General features: G+C 39.8%; 1 protein-coding gene across 1 annotated transcript; it reads right to left on the minus strand.

The window, feature by feature from the left end:
- Window positions 1-1,496: 1,496 nt before the first annotated feature.
- hgfa (hepatocyte growth factor a) lies at window positions 1,497-23,376 on the minus strand. Its single transcript, XM_079334698.1, has 18 exons — window positions 23,131-23,376; window positions 18,392-18,554; window positions 18,119-18,231; window positions 17,478-17,592; window positions 14,153-14,295; window positions 13,390-13,510; window positions 13,081-13,205; window positions 10,391-10,562; window positions 10,080-10,213; window positions 9,078-9,171; window positions 7,681-7,820; window positions 6,856-6,891; window positions 6,549-6,657; window positions 6,347-6,421; window positions 5,127-5,264; window positions 4,800-4,906; window positions 4,567-4,700; window positions 1,497-4,442 (listed from the first exon to the last, which is right to left on the minus strand). The coding sequence occupies exons 1-18, from the start codon at window positions 23,192-23,194 to the stop codon at window positions 4,275-4,277; spliced, it is 2,151 nt and encodes a 716-aa protein (XP_079190824.1). The 5' UTR covers window positions 23,195-23,376; the 3' UTR covers window positions 1,497-4,274.
- Between the last annotated feature and the right edge of the window lie 1,825 nt (window positions 23,377-25,201).

A 25,201-nucleotide genomic window follows, 5' to 3' on the forward strand; every position in this document is an offset into this window, starting at 1 on the left:
CAAGGATAGAAAATACAGGTAAAATTTTAAACTCTAAATAAAAAATAAACATTCAAACAATACATGGAGTGGCGCTGGCCCGGCAGTTGTGTCACGCTCACCATGTATTAGAATCCGACCCAAGCCCTTTGCAGCAGATGTCCTCCAATAAAGGTAAAATGCCCCCCCCAAAAACATAAACTTGTTCTGATACAAAAGGAGAATTCTACTTCAACCTGTTTAATCACATTTTATACAAGAATATCATTAAAATCTCATATTTTCTGCATAAGAAGTACAATACTTCTCATACCTTGGGTGGCATTTTGCTGAAAAGTCCTGTACTTCACGAGCACCAACTGCATTGACGTAGCTACTGGTTTCCAAAGACTCTCTCTTTTTTCCTTATAATATTTTGACAGAAAGATCAATCATACATTTGGAGCGTTACGCATATCTAATCTCATATTGAGCAACCCAAACTTTTGGAGCTGCTGGAAAGCTCAATAGTATCTGAGTGAAGCTTAGGGTGTCCACATTTATCAGCAAATGTTTCCAAAGACATGCTATTATTTTTCTCCCTCAGTGGCTGGATAGATGGCTCTTGTTCTTTAAGCCACTTAGGGCTATTTATCACACATTAGAATCTGCTGCTCTGACTGATAACAGGAGTAAACTGTCAAAAACAGCATAAACTAATTCTAAGTGTGCGGACGCAAAGCTAGAAGAAAGGAGCAGAGGCACGGGATGAAGCTAAATGTAATTTCAAGTTGTTTATTAAAATGGAAATGATACAAAGGCTGCTGAATTCAGAACAGGTCATAGATATAAAACAACACACTAGAAAACAAAATAGCAGCTGTTATAATTAAAGTTAATAGTATACAAACATATAAGGTAAAAATAGTTCAGTATGATATTTACAAAAATTACAGATGGTCATTTACAGAAAGCATATTTACATCTAAGTAAAATTAAATAACAATTAAAACAGCCGACAAGGAAACTGATACATTTACAATGCACGTGTTTAGGTGATATTTGGTTTCACTTATTTGATTATGTAAACTGGTTTTATGAAGCTTTTTCTTTGGTTCAATTGCAACTTCCTACACTTGGGTTGAATTGTAGTCAGAGTTCAGTTAAAGCCACAGTTATGAATTGTGTGTTGTAGTTACACTTTGAATCAAAGGGAAAATGACATTCACATCCAAATGTTTTTTTGATAAGACTGTATGGAAGCCAAGATAAACCTAGTTTACAATAGTTTAATATGCCACTTTCAGAGCAAAATTTCAGACCAAAACAAACGTTCTGTTTAGATCCACCTCCTTCATCCTTCAGCTCCCCCGTCCCCTCCTGCACTTCACTCGCCCCTAATGTCCTGTTTCACTAGCAAGGTTCGGTAAGGGAGAGACTGTAAGAAATGAGCGTGAATGAACATTTTTTAATTTGTTTTTGCTATAAAAATATTAAGAATGTCAAATATAATGTTTTTTAAGATCAGGAGTGAATTAATCGTTAAATATATCTGAAGAAGGATTGCCAATTAGTGTTCAACAGTTCAGACTTCATGTTCAGTTTTAAAAGTTTTGACATTGATCTTTAACATGAAAACTATTGAGCCAACAAGATTAACCAAACGTTAACTTTCATGTTCCCCCCAAAATTAGTTTTTTTTTTAATGATAGGTAAAGATATCTTAAGAATCAACCTTTTATCACCAGAAAACAAACTTTATAATCTCAAGATCACAAAATATTTCCCTTACGATCTTGAAATTAACACATTCAAAAACGTAAGCACGGCCACCCTCAGCTTCTATTGTGTTGTACTATTTACATGTGATATTTAGAACAGTCATCCTAGAGCTACGAGTAGGATGCATGGTTTAACACTCAGAAAGGAGCGACACAAAAAAGGACAATACCCTGCTTAATGCTTCATACATTTTGTAAATGACAAGGCCTTTTGACATCATTAGGGTGGTTAGAGTGGGATTAACAGCATCCCCTGTCTTGTTCTATACACATAAATTAAAGGAAATTTAAAGAAAACGTAACCCTTCTCTTGTTTAACTCACTGGCTGACGAGATAAATTACTTCTAAAAAAATAGCACAAGTATCCCAAGTGATACTGTATTACTTTTCTATTTCCTGCATTGTATTTTCCTTTTAAGAGTCTTATTTACCCAAACGTCACTTAAAGCTACTGTGAGGAGTTCATAACTGGTTATTAAAAAACTGACTTAAATTCATACCAAAGTCTCTTTATGACCTACAGAGAAGAGATCCTTAAACAAGTTTAATTTTTTTTCTATAAAGTCCATTTTCCGAGACTGTTAACAAAGGGTAGGTGTCGGATGAATCAGTCAATCAATCCTTATTTGTATTGCGCCAATGCACAACAAGTGTTATCTCGAGACGCTTTACAAAAGAGCATATGGGATAATATGCAGGCAGGATTTCTCCCTTTTATTCCTTGCGATCCTGTTTTCCAACCTTCCTTACTGCTGAAGAGATCAATGGGACACTTTCCTTTTTTTCCCGCATTTGCTGCGGCAAAGAGTCACACTGAGAGATATTTTTCACTGTTGTAAAAAAGCAGGATGAGATATCTTGTCAGAAAAACTACTTAGTCCTTCTCTTGAACACTACAAGCTCATCAGATATGCCATACCACTTTATTGACAGGGGGCGCCAAAAACAATGCAAAAGTTCCTCACAAGAGCTTTAATTTAACTTATGTTGCGTTTTTTAATTGAATTTAAATCCGATTGGTACATTACTTTTGCATGAATGATTTTTGTACTTTTATTGCTGAGGGTGTTGGAATATTTTTGGATTTTTTGCTTTGCGGTGTGTGTACCATTGTTTAGAATGCACAGCTTACAAACGATCAGCTCCCCGTATAAATATAATTACTCAGCAACAAGACTACTACTTAATGTAGAGCTGTTGTTAGCTTTCATTGTATATAATGTTTGTGTCAGCTTTTACCTGTGAGTCAAACATTCAGAGCACTTTACTGCCCTCAGAACAAAGACAAAAAACTCTATTAAAATCAGAATCTGGATTCTTTGGAATGATGTCTTGTGCTCATTGAAAAAAATAAATATATCTAACTACTTCTGACAGTCTCTTTAAATATTTAAGAAAATATAGGCACAAAGAAAACCAATCCGACATGAGACAACTAACAATAATCCAGATCTATAAGACCCATAATACTTTACAACTCTGCAGAAACGCACTCTACAAACCTGCAGTTGTGTACATAAGGAGTCACTTTCCATGAAACAAAAGTAAAGTATAATCTCCTACTGACCACACACAGCCCATCAGGGGCCAAAGTTCCCTCCAAACTGGAGACCAAATAGCCATGTTATATTTGGCATGACTCTTCTCTCTCTCATGCTACAAATATTAGCATAAGATGTGGAGCAGTCCGCTCAGTCCTACTTAGACCCTCTCACTGGGATACTAACAGTTACAGCTAACTGGGGAAAAGGAAGTCCAGCTACTGCACACAACTATCACGACACAGAATTGCAGTTAGATTTCGAAACAGCAATAAGGCAATTTATACATTTTACTGCTAAACATTTGGAAGACATATTTTAACTTTTGCTGCAATTGTAGGTTTTAAGCTAAATTGCTAATTTTATCAATGTGTCTGTGCTAGCCACAGGTGACTTTAAAATGACATTTTCACGCTTATCTTTGCAAAATTATGGCGGTTTGATTCCTTAGCAGTACAACACTATTTAACATTTTGGGTCCAATATTTGTAGGATATCCCAAACATGTATAAGTGTCTTTGCTTTGGGGGTAAAACGGATGATTTGCAGTCCAGCTCAATGCATAGAAAAGAAAAATCCCAGTCACAAAAAGGGTTCCCCATGTGGCAAGCCCCAGAGAACTGAGTTCTGTCCATATTCAAGTATATTCCAGGAGATAATACTGAGTCACAAGAGTCCTTCTCATTAATTGTCCTTGTCTGAGTGGCTTCAGAAATTCTGAACATGTCAAAATCCTATTAGTATGCATGTGCCAAGGACTTTAGTTTAATAAATGATAAGGGCTCACAGCGCAAATGTCTTCATTTGCAAAGTAAAAAATTAGATGTTATTCCATTAAATTGATCCAGTCTTCGATCTCTAATCTCTCTCCTCTCGGAAAATCAGACAGAATTTCACACGAGGTGATTTCCCTGTGGTCCATGTTGGAATACTCTAGAGATTTGCCGCCGGTTCCTTGTTGTAGTTTGTGCTGAGGTCATGCATCAGTTCCTCTTAAAAATTAGGGTAAAGTCTGAACACTTTGTAGATCCACTCAGAGTAGAAGGCAACGTTAACGAAAAGTGCCGGCTGCGATGAGGCGCATTTTGCTCTTTGGATGCTCACGCCGACGATGACTTTGCGCTCATGTTCCTGGCAAACTAAAGGACCGCCGTTGTCTTTCTGCCAGAGTAAAGTAGAATCAAAAATCAGAGAGACAGCATGCTGCTTTCCAAATGTCCAAACTAAATCAAGGACAAATTGTCTAAACTACTGATATGTTTTAAAGATCCTTAAAGTTCCTTACATCACAAATGCCTTCTCCCCTCCTGCCACCGGCACATATTCTGCTCTCCCCAGCATGCCCTTTGATTTGTGAGCACATGTCATTATCGACCATAGGCATGGTCACAGAGTTTAGGACCTCGTCATGTCCAGAATCTAAAAATAAAAGGAATATACAACATTACAGACATTGTTTGGTGGGAATAATAGTTTTGATAAAAGGTGACATGGCATGTGGGTGAAAAAAGGCAGTACTTTTGGTTTCCCCCCATCCATACATGGTGCAGTTGGTGCCTTCGGGGATGTGACACTCTTTGACTGGGAGGTGAATAGTAGAGGCACCTTCAGACACAGGGGCAGGACTGCAACAAACAGTCAAAAATGACCATCAAGATAAACATACGAGATGAACACAAACAATGCAAATAAGCAGGATTGGGTTACAAACTGAAAATTGCAGAAATATTTCAAATTTGCTTGGTTGCTATGCATTCTGATGACAGTTATAATGGGTATCACAATACAAAATATGAAATAGTCATATATAGTCACTGGAAGCCGACTGAGTCTCTGTGGACTTACTCTGCTAGTTTCAGCATAACCAGGTTGGATCCTTCAGGGCCACAGATCAAGCGAGAGATCCGTAGCCTCGGGTGATTTGAAGAATCATTAAGGTGGCGCAGACCAACCTGCACACTGTAATCTGTGAGATCTGGAACACTGATGATAACAAACACCAACATATGAGTTTTAATCCTAAAGTGGCCATGATGATAAGTGATAATGTAGGGTTATCTTCACATCAACGTGACTCCTGAACAGTTTAAAAGAAAGCCTCAGTTACAAGTGGGAATTTCGGGGACAGGAAGGGTTTTCTCACAGATGCTAGAGGTTCTACATTCTGTAACGATCACCACCAAATATTGGAAATAAACACATATGTCCAATCAAACGACAAGTAAAGAAACCCCCAATCCCAACGACAAGAAAGAGAAAACAAAAAGAAGAGTGTGCAGTGAGTGTGAGAGAGCTCATGCCCGCTCGGTTAGCTACCCCACATCCCCTCTTACGAGATAAGAAAGAAGACAGAGCTACAGTGGGGCAAAGTCAGGGCAAGACGCCTGATTATGCTGTAGTATGTCTCTCCTATAAATAAGACCAGAACATCAAATTAACATACATGTCAAGAGAAACCTGGTAAATACATGGTAGACACATGTACATGACAATGCCATCTGTTACGAAAAAGCCAACTGAGAAGGATGAGTATCAAAGAGAGGTTTGCAGACGTTCAGCTCACAGGGATTCAGCAGAACACTCGTAGGGGCCTGGCCAAAATGATGAAAAATATTGGCTTTGATACATGTTTTTCATGTCTTCAGTGGAAAGGCCAGTAGACCTAAAAATAACAGCTTGAAGCTGTTAATGCACACCACATGTAATATATACAGTACATGAAGAGATACGGCCTTTGTCTTTCAAGTCATAACTCCAGATGTAGAGATAGTGTGTGCATGATTAGCTTTGACTCGATAAACCTGCAGAGGCTAAACAGATCGGCAGGCCGAACCTTTCTGTTCCATATCTCAGGTCAAGCAGGGGAAGGGAACTGTCAGCAAACAGGATACATCCTGCATCATAATTCAAACAGTACTAAAAAAAAAAAACGGAAGCACGTGGACAACAAACATGTCAAGGGGACGGACTAAAAGGAAGCTTAAATAAGAGAATCATTTGGTGGAAGTTTGTCTGACGGACACAAAAAGGAAAAGCATCAGAACAATCAAAAGTTGCCGTCATACCAGGAGGTGAAGCACTGTTGGTCTGTTAAAACCCAGTTTTCTCTGATCAGCGAGCCGCCACACAAATGAACCTTCCTAGGAAAATTTAAGAAGACAACATCACAACTATTGTCTGCAATAAAAACATAGTTTACGTATGTATAAAAGCATAAAATTAGTATTTACAGAACTTGGTTGAAAAATGTTGTAAAATGACACTTACTCTCTTTGGATGCTTACGACCCAGCTGCCATCTGTACCTCTCACTTGGTGTCCTCCAACAATCCTGGTGTTTATATGCACAAAGCATGATATCTTGGGCCTAGTAAGAGCTGAACAAGGACATATTTTTATTCGGGACATGTTCAATGTACAGGTATGTATATTTACATTTAAAATGGGAAAAAGTTTCCGTAAACTTCAACAGGCAATCATATAATACGATGTGTTCAGTAACAGTAAAAGCAAAAAGGAAAAGAAGCCAGATTAGAGATAAGAGGTAAAAGCCTGATTGTCAAAGCGATACTCACATTGGTTTGCTTGAGGAGCCACTGTCGCTGATTCACCTGATAGAAGTAAAGAAAAGCACAACAGTGAAATAATACCCCACAGGCACAGCAGCATGTAGGAACTCAAACCCTTGAAACGGTAAGGTAATAAACCTCATCAAAAAGGAAACCCTTCCTCACTTCATAAAGACTTATCTCTTAATCGAAATCCTTGTTGTAGACTCTAACAGCTAGCGACCGCAGCAAATAAATTTGCTGTAGACCTCAACGACTTCATGGAAGACATGTTTTATGTGATGAAAAGGATTATGCAGCCATTTGAAAGCGGCTCTTAAATGCAGTTAGATTGAAACCAGCCAAAGACGATGTCCACTGGAGATCTGCATCTGTTTGCTGTTTGAACATTGAAATAAAGCATGGCTAACACATTACATAAGCCACCAGCCAAGCTGTTTAAAGGAAGACATTTTGCTTTTTTTCCCCCCTCCAAAGACAGCAAAGTATCTAATAGTGTTACTTCACAATCACCTCCTTTTCTGTGAGTTTTTTTTTTCTCAGAAGGGATTCTGTAGAAATACAACCAGGGCTCGTCTTTGTTGGTGAATGCATCCAATTGAACAACAAATGTCTTCGTTTAACAACTAATTCATAAAACTGGTTTAAAGAGCAGAGCCTTTCCTGCCTGCCTGGTGGGCGGTTCCATAAAGAATAAATACTACACAGACTTGAGCGGTTCTTTTTTTTACTTTCTACTTTGGTTAGCCTAAGTTCAGCTATGGATGACGTTACACAGGTAAACAGTGATGGACAAAGATGAGGCAAGATAAAGTCACATAATCCACTCACAGTGCTTCAGCTTGCAGTAGTCCCAGACCAAACGATTATTTGGATTGGTGTAACACCAGGGGCCATGTTTATCCCGGTCTGGGTTCCGGCAGTAGTTGTTCTCCAACCCTACATGGGATTCTGTAGAGTGAGAATCCCCACTGTAAAACACACAAATACAGATTCTCATATTCCATTTGTTATTTGGCCCACAGTGCTTAAGAATTAACACTGGGCCTTGTCTCATAAATACACAAACACATGCAAACACACACTCCTTTGCACATACAGGACATGAACACTGTAGAGAACCACTGTATGCCTGGAAAGTCTAACACTGGCTTTCCTATAGTGCAAAAAATCATCTGCATTTACCCCACAGAGCCCGTAGAAGGAAAGAGAGTTTTGTGGAGAGTGCTCATGGGAGTATCAAAGTATGCACTCCAAGCATTTAGAAGGGCACAGACCAGCAGGAGGCACATCCTCAACGGAAAGATCCGACTTTGCTCTAGGTTTTCTTTTTGGAACATTCCTATTCACTTTGAGACAGTTAGAGGTAATCTTCTCAGATATCCATATTATCAGTCTAGAAAGTACTATGCAGAAGTTTGGACAGACGCACTGAAAAGTAATGCTAAGCAATTGGCAACAATTTGTCAGTGGGTGAGGATAATTCCACTTCCCAGGAGAATGTTAAACAAGCTGTAGCTCTCAGCAGTTTTTCCTGGGATGACCCTTGATCCTGAGCTGGGGTAGACTCGCTGGCTGCAGTCTACGCAAGGGAGCTGATTGGCTTTGATCTACTTTCCTCAGAAAGCACTTCCTGGGGTCAGGGGTCAGCTCTGGAAGATGTCCATCTGTCTGTGCCATTTTGGCTTTTAAAATTCCTGTAAATTAAGTTATTCTAACAGCCTGACTTAAGCATGGAGCAACAGCCCAACCTTCCGCCAGGTTGGGTCACTTGGAGTGCACCCCAGGGTTTCCTCTCGTCAGTTAGATGAATAATAATTGGGCCTGGTATTGACCCCTGAGGAACCCCTGATTTTCTCTTACTGTTTGTTTTCACTTCTGAGTTTCATTTATTTGAAAAAGGTTTTTATATGGCAATGAGAGCAAACGAGGTTGTCAACAAACATCAACTGAGCTGAAAATAACTTCACTCTCTATAATTTTTCACGCATTTACTCCTGAAATGTTCTAGACTAGAGCTGTCAATAAAACGTACGTCCCTCAAAGCATTATGTTCTCTCTTTTAGTTGGATTAAAGGGGGCGTGACGTAAGAAGAGATGTCGTGGAAATCCAAGATGGCAGACAAAGCTCGAAATACCTTTTGTGTTTCTTAACATAGCATAAGCCCGACTGGGTGGAAATAAAAAGGGCAAAATGATAATTGTAATCACACAATTGACTTTCTCACCTGTTTATGTGGTGTGACCATTCTGCACATGGAATTCCTGATCGGGTTATGGATAAAGTGCCCCGGTATGCCTCTCCATTGTCTTCATAACAGTCTGAGGAAGAACAGAAAGAAGGCATTAAAGACTACCTTGTAAAATAGACTCAGGGTTGTATGGAATATCAAGTCAAGATGTTTTTCAAATACCTTAATGCAATCAGTAAGTGGGTATACTAAAAGAACTGTAAATGATTTGGTAGTGGCTGTTTTTCTCATTGATGCAAAAATAACATAATTAAGTCTGTTTTGCTTTGGACCAATTTAGCGTGAAGGGCTTCTGTCTTACTTGTGGTTCTCAAATGTAATAGAAAAATAAAAGCCTGATATGTCTATCCTGAAATAAACTCTGAACAGGGGCTATAGCAGCCAACAGTATGGCTGCAGTTTGACATGTGTGGTCCTACAGAAAATGAAAAGCAGAGAAGCATGGGAAATGACAGCAAAACAAAGTCTGGTGTTTTGTTCTTCCATGACATAGAATTCATTGGGCAGCACTCTGCCGAGCGGCTGAGTCCGATGGGAGCAATATAGAAAGTGTCTATGTCAATTCATTTTTCACAAACATGACATGGCTTTAGGAGCACAAGTGGTTCTGCTTTTCAAATAAATTATAAAAGAAAATATTGAAATGTTGTAGTAATATACAAAATATTAGATGTGTGCTTTGTGAGCTTAAAGTTTATTTTTTTGGGAGAAATACTTTTGTGCTTCCATGTTAAAAGTCAGAGAAAAAAATTATATCAGTATGCTAACTGTTTTTTCATCTTGTTTTATATAATGTTAATCATACATTTTTTATCTATATCTCAGGCTAATCCCTAACCCTTTTGGTGTTTTCTGCTAGGCTACATTTACAAGCTGCAGATTTTGGCTGCACTTTAACTGCATCTAACAAAAGGAAAGAAAATAATTTCCTCCAAATGCAAAACTCTTTCTTTAATCTTAAAATAAAAAGTATTTTACCTATTTTTTGTGTGGAGTCAGCATCACACCTGGGGACATGGGTACAGTTGGCTTTCCTCTGATTAGGATCTGTAGTGAAGCACCATGGGTAATCTGCACCATCAGGGTTGCGGCAATAGTTCTCTCTGAGGTCCCTGTGACACACACACATACTACAATTTAAATGATGGTGCTGATGAAGGATTTTACTTTCATCTCTTGCCTTTTGGCACTTTAACAGTCAAACGCACAACAAGAATAAATCCCCTCCCCGACACAGCAGATAGAATCGAATCCAAGCTGTTCGGGGCCACGGAGGAATGATGACTCACTTGCATTTGAAGTTCTGGGGAAGAAACGAGTGGTTATGGGGAAACTGGGAGTCCCAGCGCTGACATGTCACACCCTCAGGAGTCACATTCATTGTGCCGCGGTAATCGGTGCCCTTTCCCTGGACACAGGACGTAGTTACGTTGACATATGTCTCCTCACTTGAGTCAGAGTCTTGCAAAGAGAAAAGAAAACATAGATATTGTGTGTCTGAGCATAATCAGGACATTGAAATCACAGATAAAGTTTGGTCAATAGACTGAGATGTTGGAATCAAAGGCTGGCAGAAGGGAGGGAGAGAAGGAGGGCTATATTAATCCCGAGAAGAATGTGTCATGTTTAACCTAGAGACAGACGATCAAAAACAGTAGCACTCCCCTCCATGTCTCACATGTGATAGGAAACTTTCTGTGTATTCATAACACTGGTGCCCCACATTCCTGCACGTAGGGACACCCTCAACCAAACAACAACATGCAGTGATTTAACTTGCTGACACCACACAATGCTACAGGTTGTAATAAAAAGGTGAAATCTGACGCTGTTTACGAATGCATCTTTGCTTCAACATTTAGACTTGTTTTTTGGTTAATTTGTTTGTTCAAGCTAAACCAAAGATATCAAATCCAACCCAATCTGGCTGGGGCAACTTTATCCACCGGAAAACTATTCCAAACATCTTGAGAAGGAATTCTGCTTTTCAGCAGTGGAGGAATTGCAATACTTCTCCCCTCCGGATTTCTGTCTCTGTTTCTTTAGCCTTTGACAAATGATATGGGAGAAGATGGAGGAGGAAAGGGAATGTTTTAAAGCAGAAATGAGAAGGCGGATAGAAAAGAGGGATTCTTTGGCTTGATGTAATGCATGCCCGTGTCTGTGTGCACTGTGTTGTACAGGTCAGTGGTTTTTATCTTTCTGAGGGCAGGCATTGAGGGATGCACACATCTGGACAAATGCAGATCCTCCGCCCTTGCTGTAAATCATAACATGTTCTCGTCATTACATGTGTGTATGTGTCTGACAAAGAAAGATGATCTGTGTGTTTGTTGCTGCCAATGTGGGAATAATTCATTGTGCTTTGAAAGAAAAGTAAAGAACAAATTCATCTTTAGGGTAATCATTCTTTGGCACCCATTATTATTTTTGTCTTATGTTATTGTGGTTCATTAGAAGGTCAAAAGCAACCTAAACTACAACTCTGTCAGACGCTACCAAATGTGAAATGACTCAAGTGAAAAAATTCTGTAAATCTCTTAAATATGTTAAAAACACATACGAGAGTTCGTGTTGTGTAGTTTAAGTAACTTTTGGCCTTCTAATGTAACGCAAATACACAGATCGTCTGTCTATGTCTCCGTCACGGTGATTTTTTAAATACAGGGAAAGCTTTGCTTCATCTTGAAAACAAGAACAGTTTAGTCAGTAAAAGTAAAAAACAGCACGAGCCCGAGATGTTGAACTGCTTTTTAAGTTTTTGTTCCCCAAGATACAAACAAACGTAGAATTTCCAGTGGAATAACATTTTTGTTTACGTCTAACTTTAGGTCACGAGCGTAACCTTGGTTCTCTGAGTTAATTATTAGACGAGCGCAATCTCTCTCTGTGTACGGTAATAATCTGTGACGTGCTCCGCTATGTCAAGCTATGCAGTTTTGTAATAAAATAAAACTGAGCAAAAAGCTCACTACTCTAAACAGTAGATTCATTCTTTGAGAATCTACGACTTCTTTAAAAAAAACTTCGAAACAGATTGGTGAAATAATAAAGAAACATCAATATGAAGTTTCTCAGTAAATCTGGAGCTGTAATGAAGAGGTGAACACCATTGTTTTCAGGAGAAAAAACAAAACCCTTCACTTGGTGTTTTGATGATAGTTGTCGGGAATGTTGTCAGTCCTCAAGGCCTGACATTGGTTTTCAATTTGATTGAGATCTTGTGACTGAAAAGGCAAAAACATATGATTCACATTATTTCCCAACTCATCAAACAAAGTCATCCTTCCTGTTTTGAGTGGCAGCATCTGTGTTCATGATGTTTTCTCCTCTCTTTATTCTTTTTAATTCATTGCTTGTTTGTATCTTTAACAATTTCCTTTATACCACTGAAATAGCTATCAGAATCGCTATATAGTAGCTCCTATTGTAACACTCCTTTTTACCGTCCCTTGTCATCTGTCAGTGGTCTCCGTTAAACACTTTAGGCTCTCACGTCAGACCCCCTCCCTTTTATAAACAACCTATTTATTCTTCCTTGTTGAGGTGGAGGGATTTGAAGCCGAGCACCACATGAAACACCCAGCAGGGTAAACAAAAGATTTATGAAACTCTGCAGGGGAGAAAAGGGGCTTTTTTTACTCAGCTAACTCCAACTAACCCCAAACCACCCAATTCCTGTATGTAACAAAGCCCATGGCGCCCTCAAACCACGAGCTAGCTGGTAGCATCCAACCACAGCCTTTTCAAGAACCAAGCAACTGATCTTTAAGACTAGATCCACTTGCGAAACTTTGCATGGATTCATAACCGTGTGATGCATTATGTTTAGGCTTGTAGGGGTAGTACATGAAAGAAAAAAACAGCAACCGAATCATTAATCTATCTAAACTGGGATTGGCTGGATCAAAAGATTTGTTGAAGATTCTCCACAAAACCCAACCCCAGCATTGGAGCATATCAACAAATAGACCCTTACCATTACCACACACAGTGATGTTACAGTACTCCCACGGAGTTTTGGGATCCATGGTGAAGCACCAGGGGCGAAGGCGATTATCTGGATTACGACAGTAGTTGTCCTTTAAATCTTTGTCTCGATACCTGAGAGAGAAGGCAGAGGGGATACAGGGAGGAAAGAAAATAGAAGGGAGGGCTGTAAGTCATAGCAATTGGTGAGGTCTAAGTCTCCTAAGTATTAGCGTCATTTCTTTAAGCATCTGTCATGGGCGTGTTCAGCTTTGTCTGTGAGAAAGCATACTTTGTGATTAGAAGCTTTGCAGCTTACTTTTTGGGCTGGAAGTGGTGTTTGTGAGTTCTTGTGGAGTCCCATCTCTGGCACTCTTTGCCACTCTCTGTATGATCCATTTTGCCCCGGTAATCTTCCCCATTACATGTCATACAGGTTTCTGTCAACAAAGAAGACAAAAGCAATGAATGCAAACATAACTTTAAGTAAGGAATAATAATAATTATAAGGTAAATATATAAGTAGCAAATTGCTTTAAATCAATACAAGACGGAAAGAAAGAAAAAGTGTCTTTCATCTAAGACAAGATAAAATCAATTAAACAACCTTCTCCAAACCAGTGAATGACACATCAGTTTATTTCGGGGACATTCTTGCTTTCATAAAAACAGGACTGGAGTACCTTCTTTCAAAATGAGTATAAATTTAGAGTCAAATATTAAACACTAATATGTCTAGCAAATAGCTTTAAATTGGAAAACCGTAAAAAAAAACTAAAAAAAAACTAAAAGGCAGTCATGATTGTCAAACGCTATTACATTTAGGGGCAAAGAGACTGACCAATGAGTCGCTGTCATTCAGCTAATAAACATCAAGCAGTTACGAATGGTTTGAAGTCAACTGAACAGAAAGGTAGAGTTGTGTGTTGTCTGCATATAGATGTAAAACCAGATTTACGATTTTTCATAACACAGATTAAGATGGGACTTTAAAAAAATTGAACCTTTCTAAAAAAGTCACACAGGGATTTATAGGAGCTAAATTTTATTGCTACGGTATGTTTAGTTTAGTAGGCTCTCACCTTCTGAGCATTGTGGTATGCCACACTCTTCAGCTCGTACGTTTGGGTCTGTGGTGTAGCACCACGGACCACCAGGATCGTTGTTAGGATTCCGACAGAAGTTCTCCCTCAGGTCTTGCGTTGGGTACCTATCAGGATAAAACCTACAGGGGAGTAGACACACATTATTGAAAGTGTTAACTGATACTGTAAGCTGTATAAATAAATTCTAGGGAGTACTTGCACACTTGGCTGCTCCAGTGGTGTATACAGTGCCGTACCTGCCTGCCAGTGCTCTCAGTAACAAGGAAAATAAATTCAGAAGGCATTGACATTCAGATGTAAGCTTCATTCTGAGAAACTGTTATGTGACCAGGAAACAGTTTAAATCCCAGAATGACTTTTCAAAGAAACCTTATGTAAAGTTTGACATTAATACACTTCTACTCTCTAGCTTTGCACCTCTCGCATGATCGCCTTACTGATTCCTACCATGTTCCAGCTCCCTCGCGTGAAACAGCCAGACTCTGTCACAGCACAATAATCACCAACAGCACAGAACAATGCTGCGAGCCACTTGGAGCAACCCAAGCAGGTCTTTTGCTGACAGCCTTTAAACACGTTTAAACCAAATACCTCTCTGTAGATGGTAGAGTGTAAGAATGTAAGAAAAAGGACTCGTCCAAACATATGGAATGTAACAATGGGGGGGGCGCCATGGGAGCCCCGTACTAAATGGACAGTGTGTGAAATTCATCTTCTGTCAGGAAGGGATGATGAAAAGCTGACATGTCAGCACCCTATGATCCATGCTGACCACATTCCCCCTCCCACCCAAGGAGACAGAGATAGAAAACAGAAGAAAAAGTGGTGGGCATTTGAGGATGAAAGAAACGAGTGAAGGGTCCCATTGAACTAAGATAAGGTTGGCATACTGGAGTGAGAAAAAAGCCAAGAGCTTAGTGTTTAATGATTATATAAAGATAAAAAAAAAGGAAAAGCAAAAAGAACCAGAGCCCACCCTCCCTTCCGCAGCTTGTCTAAAAACTCTAACCCAGACAATGACTCTTTTCCTGGGGGAGTCTGCTCTGCTCTCCCCTCTGTGCACTTGGGCTTACCCAAGGCTTGTTCACTAATGCACAACATCATTCACTCCAAAGTAGAAAAAAAATCTCAGGCATCTAACTAAACCAAAATTAACAAACAAATGGGGCGGCTACAGATCGTAGTCCTACCTCTGGAAAAATAAGACTAACACCAACATTTCACTTAGACGAAACAGAGAAAAAAACACTTGTTCCCCTTCAATGAAAAAGTCTGTGAAGTAGCAAACTTTACATCAGCTTTGTGTAACTCACAAGCTCAACATTTAATCCTTCCATCACCGTACAGTATTCTGAAATTATAAACTGAATTACAAGGTTTTTCACTTAAAAAAGGGGTGCATCTGGTCAGAGTCCGTAAAAAGGCCGCCGCATGGGAGCAAGTTAGCAATAATGATGTTGCGCTAACAGATGTTGGCCAGTTATTCAACTCCTTGCCAAGGTCTGTTCCCATCGGGACTGCAGGCAGACACTGTGCACACATGCTTCACTCTCTGGGCCGGCAAGAGAACAGATTGGCTGTATTTTGTCTATAACTAAAGTTGAAACATCGAGCTGAATTAACTGCTTTAAAATGTCAAGCAACATGCGGGAACAAACATGATCATGCATAAATGCTATGCATCCAAACATATAATTATTTACAGATCAAAGCAAGCACACAGGGAATTAATGAGTCTGAAGACAATACATTTTGGAAGCAGGATGCTGAAGTAAAAAAAAAAAACAACTGTTCTAAACGTTGCTGTCCACTTGTTTACTTGTTTGCCAAGAATGATGTAGGAGTGAAAGACAAGAAACAGCCAGCCTGTTTCCCTCCCAGGGTAAGGAGAACAGAACAAAAAAAAAACAGCCTACCAACATGCAAGTCATGCTAGCCTTTTCTACCTGTTTTCTGTCATTCTGCTAAGCTAAGTCAGCTGGCTGTTGGGGAAGCCTCATATTATCACACAGGCACAAGAATGGTATCAATCTTGTTATTTTATAGCAGAGTGTGAAGTGACTTTGTGTGTTAAAACATGAACGATGGTCCCGTAGATATCAATGAATGACTTGACATGTTTTCAGTCGTTATTATTAATATGAACAGAAATGTTCCATTCCATTTCATTCTCCACACTTGGCTGGGCATCAGTCCACAGCTCGTTCCCCATTGGTCCAAACACTAAATATAGACAACAGGTGGAAGTCCCATTCCTGGAAGGGAACCTCCTGAGAAATCACCCCTGCCCCACGGTGATCGGTCGAGCATGAAAATAATAGTTACCTGAGACTCAAGCGGTGCGTGGTTCATAGCGGTGGTAATTCTCACACAGCGGGACAGTCCCATGTTAGGTAACCTCACAGTGGCACTAAATCTCCCTTAAGTAAAGCTCCCTCTGACCCTTTTTAAGTTAAAAGTTGCTGACAAGCCAGGGCGATGTGGATGGACGCTACATTTGCCATGTGGGAAGGAAACTAGAACTGTGTGTCAAACAAACAATGACAGAGTGTTCGTAATGTGAAGCTGCTTCTTGAAAGGAAAGAAGAGGAGAAAAGAGGATGTAGACCATCGCTGTAAAGAGATCTGTAGATCACTATAATTCTTTTATCAGAATGTATTTGAGCTCAGCTTGTTTTGATTCTACCTCCATTGTGACTATCTTTTCACTCTGCATTTCCACTAACTTTTGTAACTCTTTCTCTCACCCCCTCTCCATGCTACAGTTAAAATATCTTGTGACAAATGATCCCCACTAATGAGACCCTGGCACAGAACCATAATCACAAATTCACTGATCTTTCCTAGCGTGGGGCCTCTGGAACAAAAAAATAAAAAAAATCTTTGGGATACACCTGATGGCCTACAGTGCAGTGAAAACACAACCCCAACGGAGAGGACATCCCTGCATGTGTTGAAAGAAATCTGACTTAACTCTGGCTAAACGTTCAACGCACCTCCCTGCCTCCGCCATCCCTTAACCCCCGAGGAGCAACAGGATGATGTGAACCTCAATAAATCAGCTGCTGAGGCCTGTTCAATATCAGACCCAGAGAAAAAGCAAAGAGTATCCAGGAAGGTGGTGCGGATTTAAGATTAGAACAAAAACGTAGCGTTTGAAGGCTGCTGCTTCAAATCTACAGAAGATAAGAGGAAGTGAATGAAAACACCTTTTACTCCCTGTGCCATGCACGCAATGCACTGTTGTCTCAAAAATCTTTTTTTTTCTTCTTTTCTCTTTGTTATAAAAGGAAGGACTTACGTGTGTTCATTAATGATGTTATCTGACCACGCTTGGCAAGTGATGTTTGACTTGGTCCATGACCTCCTGCCTCTGTAGTTGTCCTTGGTGCCGAGGATGCACTCCCTTATATAATCTAAATAAAACCAAAGGCATACAAGGCATTTGAAAATATTCATTTGTACGTTTTGATACAAGTTGTCCCTGTTTACTCCCTGTGTGCTAATTTATACAGCATTCGGTCAATTAAAAGTTGATTTGTGTCCCCCTGCCTTGACAACCTGGAATATATTTTCCCATGTATGGTCAAATAAGTGGTTTTTACAGCGTGCCTGTTTTTATGTCCTTGTGTGTTATTCCCAAAACAGACAACTCCCTGAAGTTCATTAAATGTCACCGGTGGGAGTTTCTGTAAATTGTGAAGTGCTAGATTCCACAGCCTGCGGTGGAGAAAAAGTTGTTGCGTTTCGTCTGTAAACAATTAGTTTTTTTGTGTACACTCCACCGCTCCGTGTTTATGCACACGTCTCTCATCACTGGGGTGATTAAACAGCAGGGGGTGAGGGCTCTCGCTGATCCCCTGCTGAACCTCAGCGTTCTTATTCGGAAAACACCTGGCCGAGCAAGGTCAGCTTCAAGTGCCTAAAAATAGTCCAATGTACCTTTTTTTTCATACAAAGTAAAATTGACGTTGGCCTGCTTCTGTGCACCATGGGTGAAACGGTCGAAGGGAAGCAAGTGGCATTTCCTGTTGTGTCGCTGAAAGTTGAAAGCCCTGTGGAGACACACGGGAAGTAGTTGAGCGATGACAACATGATAAACACCAAAAATATGTAAATACTTTATATTCCTCGGGAGAAGAGGAGGAGTGAAAGGGAACGCGGCAATGAAGGGTTTTCGAGGGGGAAACGGAGAAAGACAAAATGTTGAGTCACCTGCAGCTGAAGTTTTTCTTGACTTTCTTGCACTTGCGTGCGCAGTGCTCCTGCGATCGGCTGTTTCGCACCATCGTCTGCTGAGGACAGTCCATGCAAACCAGCATGTGATGCTCGGTCTTTTCATACTTCTGTAATGACTGGTGACTCCGTCTGCAGAGCCCTGCAAGAACATGAGGGCACAGCATGAAAAAAGACAGATAACTCAGACTGAATTTTCCTAAAAAGTCTGAGTTATCAGACTTGGTGCTTAAATAATACAAATTGAAAACATCATATCAGGTAAATGGTAACATAGCACTCTAACCACATTTATTTTATTAATATAGTGCTAATTATCGTTATTAATGTTCAGTAATTTTGAGCCTTAACTAGACCAAACTTTCAACCATATAACTGTCTTGAGTTGCTGGGTGATGAAACAGCTTACAGATCTTTAACATTGGTTTCTTCCAGTCTCAACCTGATGTGAACGCTGCGTAAGTATTTCTACAGGGACTGCATCCTTTGCCAGTTCTATGATGATTGTCTATTAGACATTGGATGTTGATTTTTGCGTTCTAAGAGACAGTTTTGAGTTTTCTTTGTGACAGGTTGTGACACTTTGACAGGTGGTTGGGCGTAATCGGTCTTCTGTCGGAATTCTTGGTTCGGTTCGTCTGATTCTCTCATGTCTTGAGTCTATCTAAACTGTCAGCTGTCAAGTTGAGGCAAATGCAGAAATAATAAGAGCTCACAAACGTGGATTTCTTCACCACCTTTACACAAAGCATCAAACATTACTCAAATGCTGGGAGACACGGCCAAACATTTCACCGCCGCTGTCAAGACGCTGAGGATAAAGAACTTGTCAAAACCATTAGTGTGTTTTCTCAGCGTTTTCACCTGGTGGTTTGAATATTAGAACAGCAGGGGACATACAACTGGTTTCTGAGTCTTGGCATGGTTGAAGTGGAGCAAAGATGAAGTTATTTCACTGTCATATGTTGCCCTGGGTGGTCAGCAGTGAATAATATATTTTAAAAACATTTCCCTTAATCGCTCAAAAATACTGAATCATACTCCAACATCATTTGACAAGTCCTGAACCCTGAACAAACCATACTCATATTCAGGATGTGCACAGAGCAGACTTTTTTTGCATCCTCCTGCACAAATGAAGTGTGGAGTCACTGACAGCCCTGGGATGACTTACGCCCTGATGATATTATTTGTGATTAATATCAAAGTATATTTACAGACCTTAGCAGATGAAAGTCATGCAGAAGCGGAATTGTTTTCTGATCAGTGGACGGTTTGCATGTGATGTCTTTTATAAATACTGTGTCACAGTAACTATACTTCTGAGTGCAATATCCTGCCCTGTTGGTTTTATTTAAGTTAGCTGAGGGAGAGAGAAAAGATTGTGCCAATTGAATACAGGGGTCTCAACAGTGTTAACTAGCACCACTGTAACAGCCTATGACAATTAGTCTTGGTCTTTGAGGAAAGGTGGCTAATTTGCATACGAAGGGGGAAATTATCCACCGATTTTTAAAAAATATTTTTCCTATTTTACATACATTAAAATGAGGCAAGCACACCCGTGATGCTTTCTACTGATCAGTTTTGTTTGTGTGCATTATCACCCTTGACATTCTTTTTGGATTTCATTCCGTCTTTCTCTATATTTCTCTCTCATTTACATCAGTTTAGCCCCTGCAAAAGCAGACCAATCCTTTCACTGATCTGGCTCGATGTTTTTTTTTCAGCTGCTGGTCAATCAGGCCGTGATGGAACGATCACAACATGTCAGATTCCCAGCATGTTAATGAAACACGTTTGGCATTCAAGCAGAATTTGTCCTTCCAGCCATGAGTACGACATCATATGAAAACGGCTGAACTGTATATATGGTAAAATGTGAGATTTTTGGGGATTAAACTTCAGCTACGCTAGCTAATTATTGGCTTGCCAATCCCTTAATATCAAGTTTTTCCAAACATGTTAGCATGGAAGTGGTTGAAACTGGTGTCAAAATGGAGCTAATTAGATATCTGAGATTGTCGAATCTGAGATTGTCGAATCTTAAAATACAACACAATATTCCTTCAGATCTTCTCTGAGCTTTGCTTTTTTAGCTGCTGGTCTATTGGGAAGTGGTGAAATGGATACATCAGGTAATATTTCCTACATTTAAAAGATTCACCTGAAACTGTGCGATATGCACTGTAACAAGGATGGAGTTTCCCATTTAGAGCCCCTTGTCAGACGCTCATGGCCATTGCCTCAAAATGGTGAAATTTGAGGACATTTTTTGTGATTGTGCTTCAGCTGTGCTAGATGAACATCTGTAGCACACTAGCTGATGTGTCAACGAAACAAGTATGGACGACGTCGAGGATAAAAGTATAGCCCACTGCTTTGACAAATGAAGAGTGGATTCTGAGCTGTGACGACAGCCAAGATGAAAGATGGCCGTCCAACAGGCTGATGCACTTGGAGGTTACATGCTCACGAAAGCATCTCTCATATTTCATTGCATTCAGAGAGAACAGCTTTTGTCAACATATTTTATTACTTAGAGGCATTTGTAATGCTATATGCTTTGTTCTTACATTTAATGCACACATGTTATTTCCAACTCTACAGCTCGCATCCATGAGGCTTAAAGGTCACAAAAGTCTCCCGATGACACGTCATGCTGTTTCACTGCAGTGACAGTGAGTTTATTCATTTAATCTAAGCAACATGGGGGACATATGTATATTTTTTTGGGGAACGAAAGATGATACTTTTAGAGCAGTTTCTCAGCTCATTGCATCCAACAAAAACTACTACAACATACTGTATGTGGAAAAAATGTACAGGTGTCAAAGTTGGGAGAAATTCTTTTTCTATTCAGAGGTTTGTTGAGAGGCAGTTCTTTGGAATCAGAACGTCAAAAAAGATGTGTCACTGAAAAGACGTGATTTGACGCATATGCGTTCAGAGTGGGTTCAACAGCAGGACAAATCCATCCTTTAAGTCCAAATCCTCTGCCAGACAAATCATTCATTTTTACCTTGTGGAAAAAGTTGAGAGCCCATCGTTTCAGAGAACGGAGCTCCATACTGCATATGCTGGTTTGGAGGTCTACAAAAACATCTTAAGGCGCAATATGTGTTTAGTTACAATCGTTTTCCGTTTATAATTAGGGGCAAGTGCTACATAAATCACAAATGGAAATTTCATGCTGCTGAGTTACAGCTACATGCTCCTGTGCCAAGATCCGACACAGGACGTTGTGTGTGTACTTGTGATATTGTAAACTGTGCAGCTTGAAGAGGGTCCTCTTGGTTGAAAATGGTTTTTCGGGGATAACATGTTATTAATGTTTCAACTCTGTTGGACCACATCTGGCACTCATCACTGTGTTGTTCTAGCCCTGATGTCTGGCCAGCTTGCTCAATTAGATTTCACTTAAGTCGCTTCCTTTCCTCGACGTCCGACTCCTGCTATCTCCAGATCCCGAGCATTTTGCTGAAGTTGGAGATTATAATAAAATGTGCTCAATGGGCGAGTTTGAGAGAGATGAGATTCACCGAGAAGCTTCAGGAATAGCTAACAGAAACAGGTTCGAGACCCCAATTTGGCTTCAAGAAATGTAGAGAGGAAAGGTGAATGACCAAAACTCTCACCTTACTCAGAAACTCCCACTTGGGTGCCCTTGAGCAAAGAACTTCAGTTTCAGCTGGATAAGTGTTTTAGTCACTCTCTCCCTTGTGGAAATGCAATAATACTACATTTTAATACATTTTGAGGCAGCGTTTTGGAGAAGGTGGAATTAAACAAACAGGAAGGTAGCAGGTTAAAGGTTTGCCTCTGTCTGGGAGTTAAGCAGACATCACATCTGCTCCAGAGAGCGCAAAGTGTGGTGTTGGGCTCAACCAGATGTTAGCCTCCAACCTCATCCTTTTTACCCCTTAGTCCCCCTTACACAGACACACACGCACTCCCGTTTATATCTCTCTACCGGGACACAAGCACATTATACTTTCCCCAACTCCAGGGCAGGTCAAAGGTCAGGGTCGGCACCCCTGGAGGTGGTAACTATGAATTCAGTGCTTTACTCTGTGACATGGCAGCGGGGCGGATGTAAACCGGGACCATGCACTCTCAGTCCGACAGATGCAAGAGGGACTGCTATCAGTATGACCTAAATGAGGTGTGCGCTTTGGCTCTGGTCCTCACCTTTGAGCAGATGTTAAAGCACAAACTGGTGTGTCAATTTTTTAATTTTTTTTAAAAATCTAGTTACAGCTTTTAACTAAATGAGAGCACAAAACAATTTCAATGCATTAATTGTTATATTCTGTTGGCTCACGTTTAATCAGAGCCAATGATACACTCAATAAAATCAAAAATTGATTTCTGCACCTTTGTTAACAGACTTTCATTTTAAAAATAGCCTGAAGGAAGTTCTTTGAGAAAAACTTCAGCCAACTGAACATAACCTGCAAGATGAGGCTTGTGATCAAGTTCATTCAATGCCCATCTGCGTCATAAAGCAAAGTGCAATTAAACACTTATCTTACTTAATGAAAAGAAAAACATTTTTTAAACAGATTTAAAACAAGTTCTGGATTTCAAAATCCCAGTATAAAAACTCTGACTTTTTCTTCCAGAGGAAAAGATAAAATAAAAAACATATCTACAAAGTTTACAAATATGCCATCCTGATATTCATCATCTAGAAGCAAACCTCCAGTATGTCTTACCTGTATCCAATATAGTGACCACTACACACACCAAAGCTTGGTATATCCAAACGTTTGTCCTCATGGTTATAAGCAGGATAGAATCCGGATTAAGAGAGACAGATTCGGTCCTTGTATGAAGTCCAAAGTGTAGAGAAAAGCAGAAGACTTCCTCACTCAGATGCCACTTTGCCAGCAAACCACACGTCCTCGGTTCAACCCCCTCACTTCACTTCACTTAAGTTTGCGCTCCTCTCTCAAACAGCGTCTCACCTAACTGCTGTCAAGTACGCTGGTTTAAATAGGGCCACTTCCGGTCATAACTTTCAAAATAAAACATGAGTCACGAGGTTATAACACTCAAAAGATCAAAGCTTGGTGAGTTGTTATATTTTTCCTAATGTCAGCAAATTAAAACAGCTACACTTTATTAAAAAAAGGGCTGAGTCTCAGTGACTTTACCCATTGGTTTCTGAAGAGGCATTTTGTAGCCAAATGATGGGGGCAGCAGTGTTGGTAATGTCTTCTCCACCTGACTTCTATCAGTCTTGAAGCATGTACAAAAAGAGGCACTGAGGCGAGCCTTTAGACTGGCAAACAGCTACAACATCCACCATTCAGTTAACTCAGTACACCTCTAATTATGCAAATTAATCACAACTCTTAGATTTGAAATAATCACATTAGATGCATGGTAAAAAAAAACCCCCACAAAAACAACAACAACCTCTGTAGGGCTTTTACCAATTAAATATAATAGAGAAGAAAAAAGAATAGAGACAAAAAGTACTTGTTGAACAAGGCCCTAAATTAGTTTAGATATGTTGTATTTATGGCCATTTGAAGATTTTAAGGCTCTTAAGTGTATTCCTTGGCTTTTGCAGAGCCTCAGGTGGATGCTCCAAGAACTGCGGTTCTGTTGCACTTCAGAATGCCTTAATTTCACTATTTTCTAAGAAGAAGCATTTCAAAACGGCCAATTAATGTTTAACAAAGTCATTTAATATAATCGATTGAATGGGCACAGTGACAGTTGCTGTATTTTTTCTCATTGAGTGCATTTGATTTATGATTGAATTGAGCTGTTACCATTTAAAGAAGTTAAAGTTCACCTGCACTGACAACATCTTCTAAAAAACATTACCTATACTAGCTTTAATGACTTTATGAATAAATTCTTCAATCACCAACCTGCCAGATTTTCGAAGCGGTCATCAAACAGGATCCTCTTGACAGGATGATCCGTCTCTCCTCACTTGTCTCACTTTGGCTCTACTGAGAAGGCATATGGGGTTCTTTACATGTTGCGCCGAAGTGCCGTTGGCCCACAGTAGTGATTGCGTCCTCAAAGGCTTATCCAATTGCAAACTGCCTACCACAGAAACAGAAAAAGTACACTCACATTAAACATACAAAACAAGCAATGAAGAGCCTATTAAAGTGTCTGTGCAAGTCACTGAGAACCTGTTAACCATGAACGCTGCCAAATTGAATTGATTGATGTCAAGTTGCCCTGTTTTTTTGTTTTGTTTTTTTAAATCAAACATGTTGACTTTAAGGTTATTGCTTCTCTGGAATTTTCTCAGTCTGTCACAACTTGTAAACTGCCATTTTGAATCTGATTTATGTCATCAATAAAGGACTTAACCGCATAAACCTGATTTAGAGATGCACTTCCATGCCATATCATGACACAGCATCTTTATTTGCACACAGGGTCAGCTGTTCTAGTGAAAGTCACAGCATGACAGTGATGAAAAATATCTGTCAGGGACTAAGGGAATATTTGTCCTGCTGTTCGAATAATCCCCCCGAGAGGACGAGGTATGGGGGAAAACAGAGTTCCAAGAGTCTATTTGTAGTTTATTCCAATGGCACTTTAGAGACTGACCTCATACAGCCCTAAACATACACTGTAAGGGAAGTCACTACTGGACAGTCTACGCTTAATCATACAACTTTTTAACATCCTGTATCTTTATTATAGAATAATTACATTGATTATTGGAGTATGAAGTGCTATAAAGTTGCAGTAATGTCCCAATAAAGACAATATGAGCACTGAAATCCCTACAGGATGTGAAGTGTCTAT

Source organism: Symphodus melops, assembly GCF_947650265.1.
Source record: "Symphodus melops genome assembly, chromosome: 22".
NCBI classification, from domain to species: Eukaryota; Metazoa; Chordata; class Actinopteri; order Labriformes; family Labridae; genus Symphodus; species Symphodus melops.

Bases quoted from the DNA above. Each gene is read 5' to 3' on its own strand.
- hgfa (XM_079334698.1), bottom strand. From the start codon at position 23,194: ATGAGGACAAACGTTTGGATATACCAAGCTTTGGTGTGTGTAGTGGTC. The intron at 4,907-5,126 runs GTAAGTCCACAG...TGTTTGTTGCAG, and splicing joins GTTATGCTGAAACTAGCAGA to TCCTGCCCCTGTGTCTGAAG. The intron at 4,443-4,566 runs GTAAGGAACTTT...TTACTCTGGCAG, and splicing joins GGGGAGAAGGCATTTGTGAT to AAAGACAACGGCGGTCCTTT.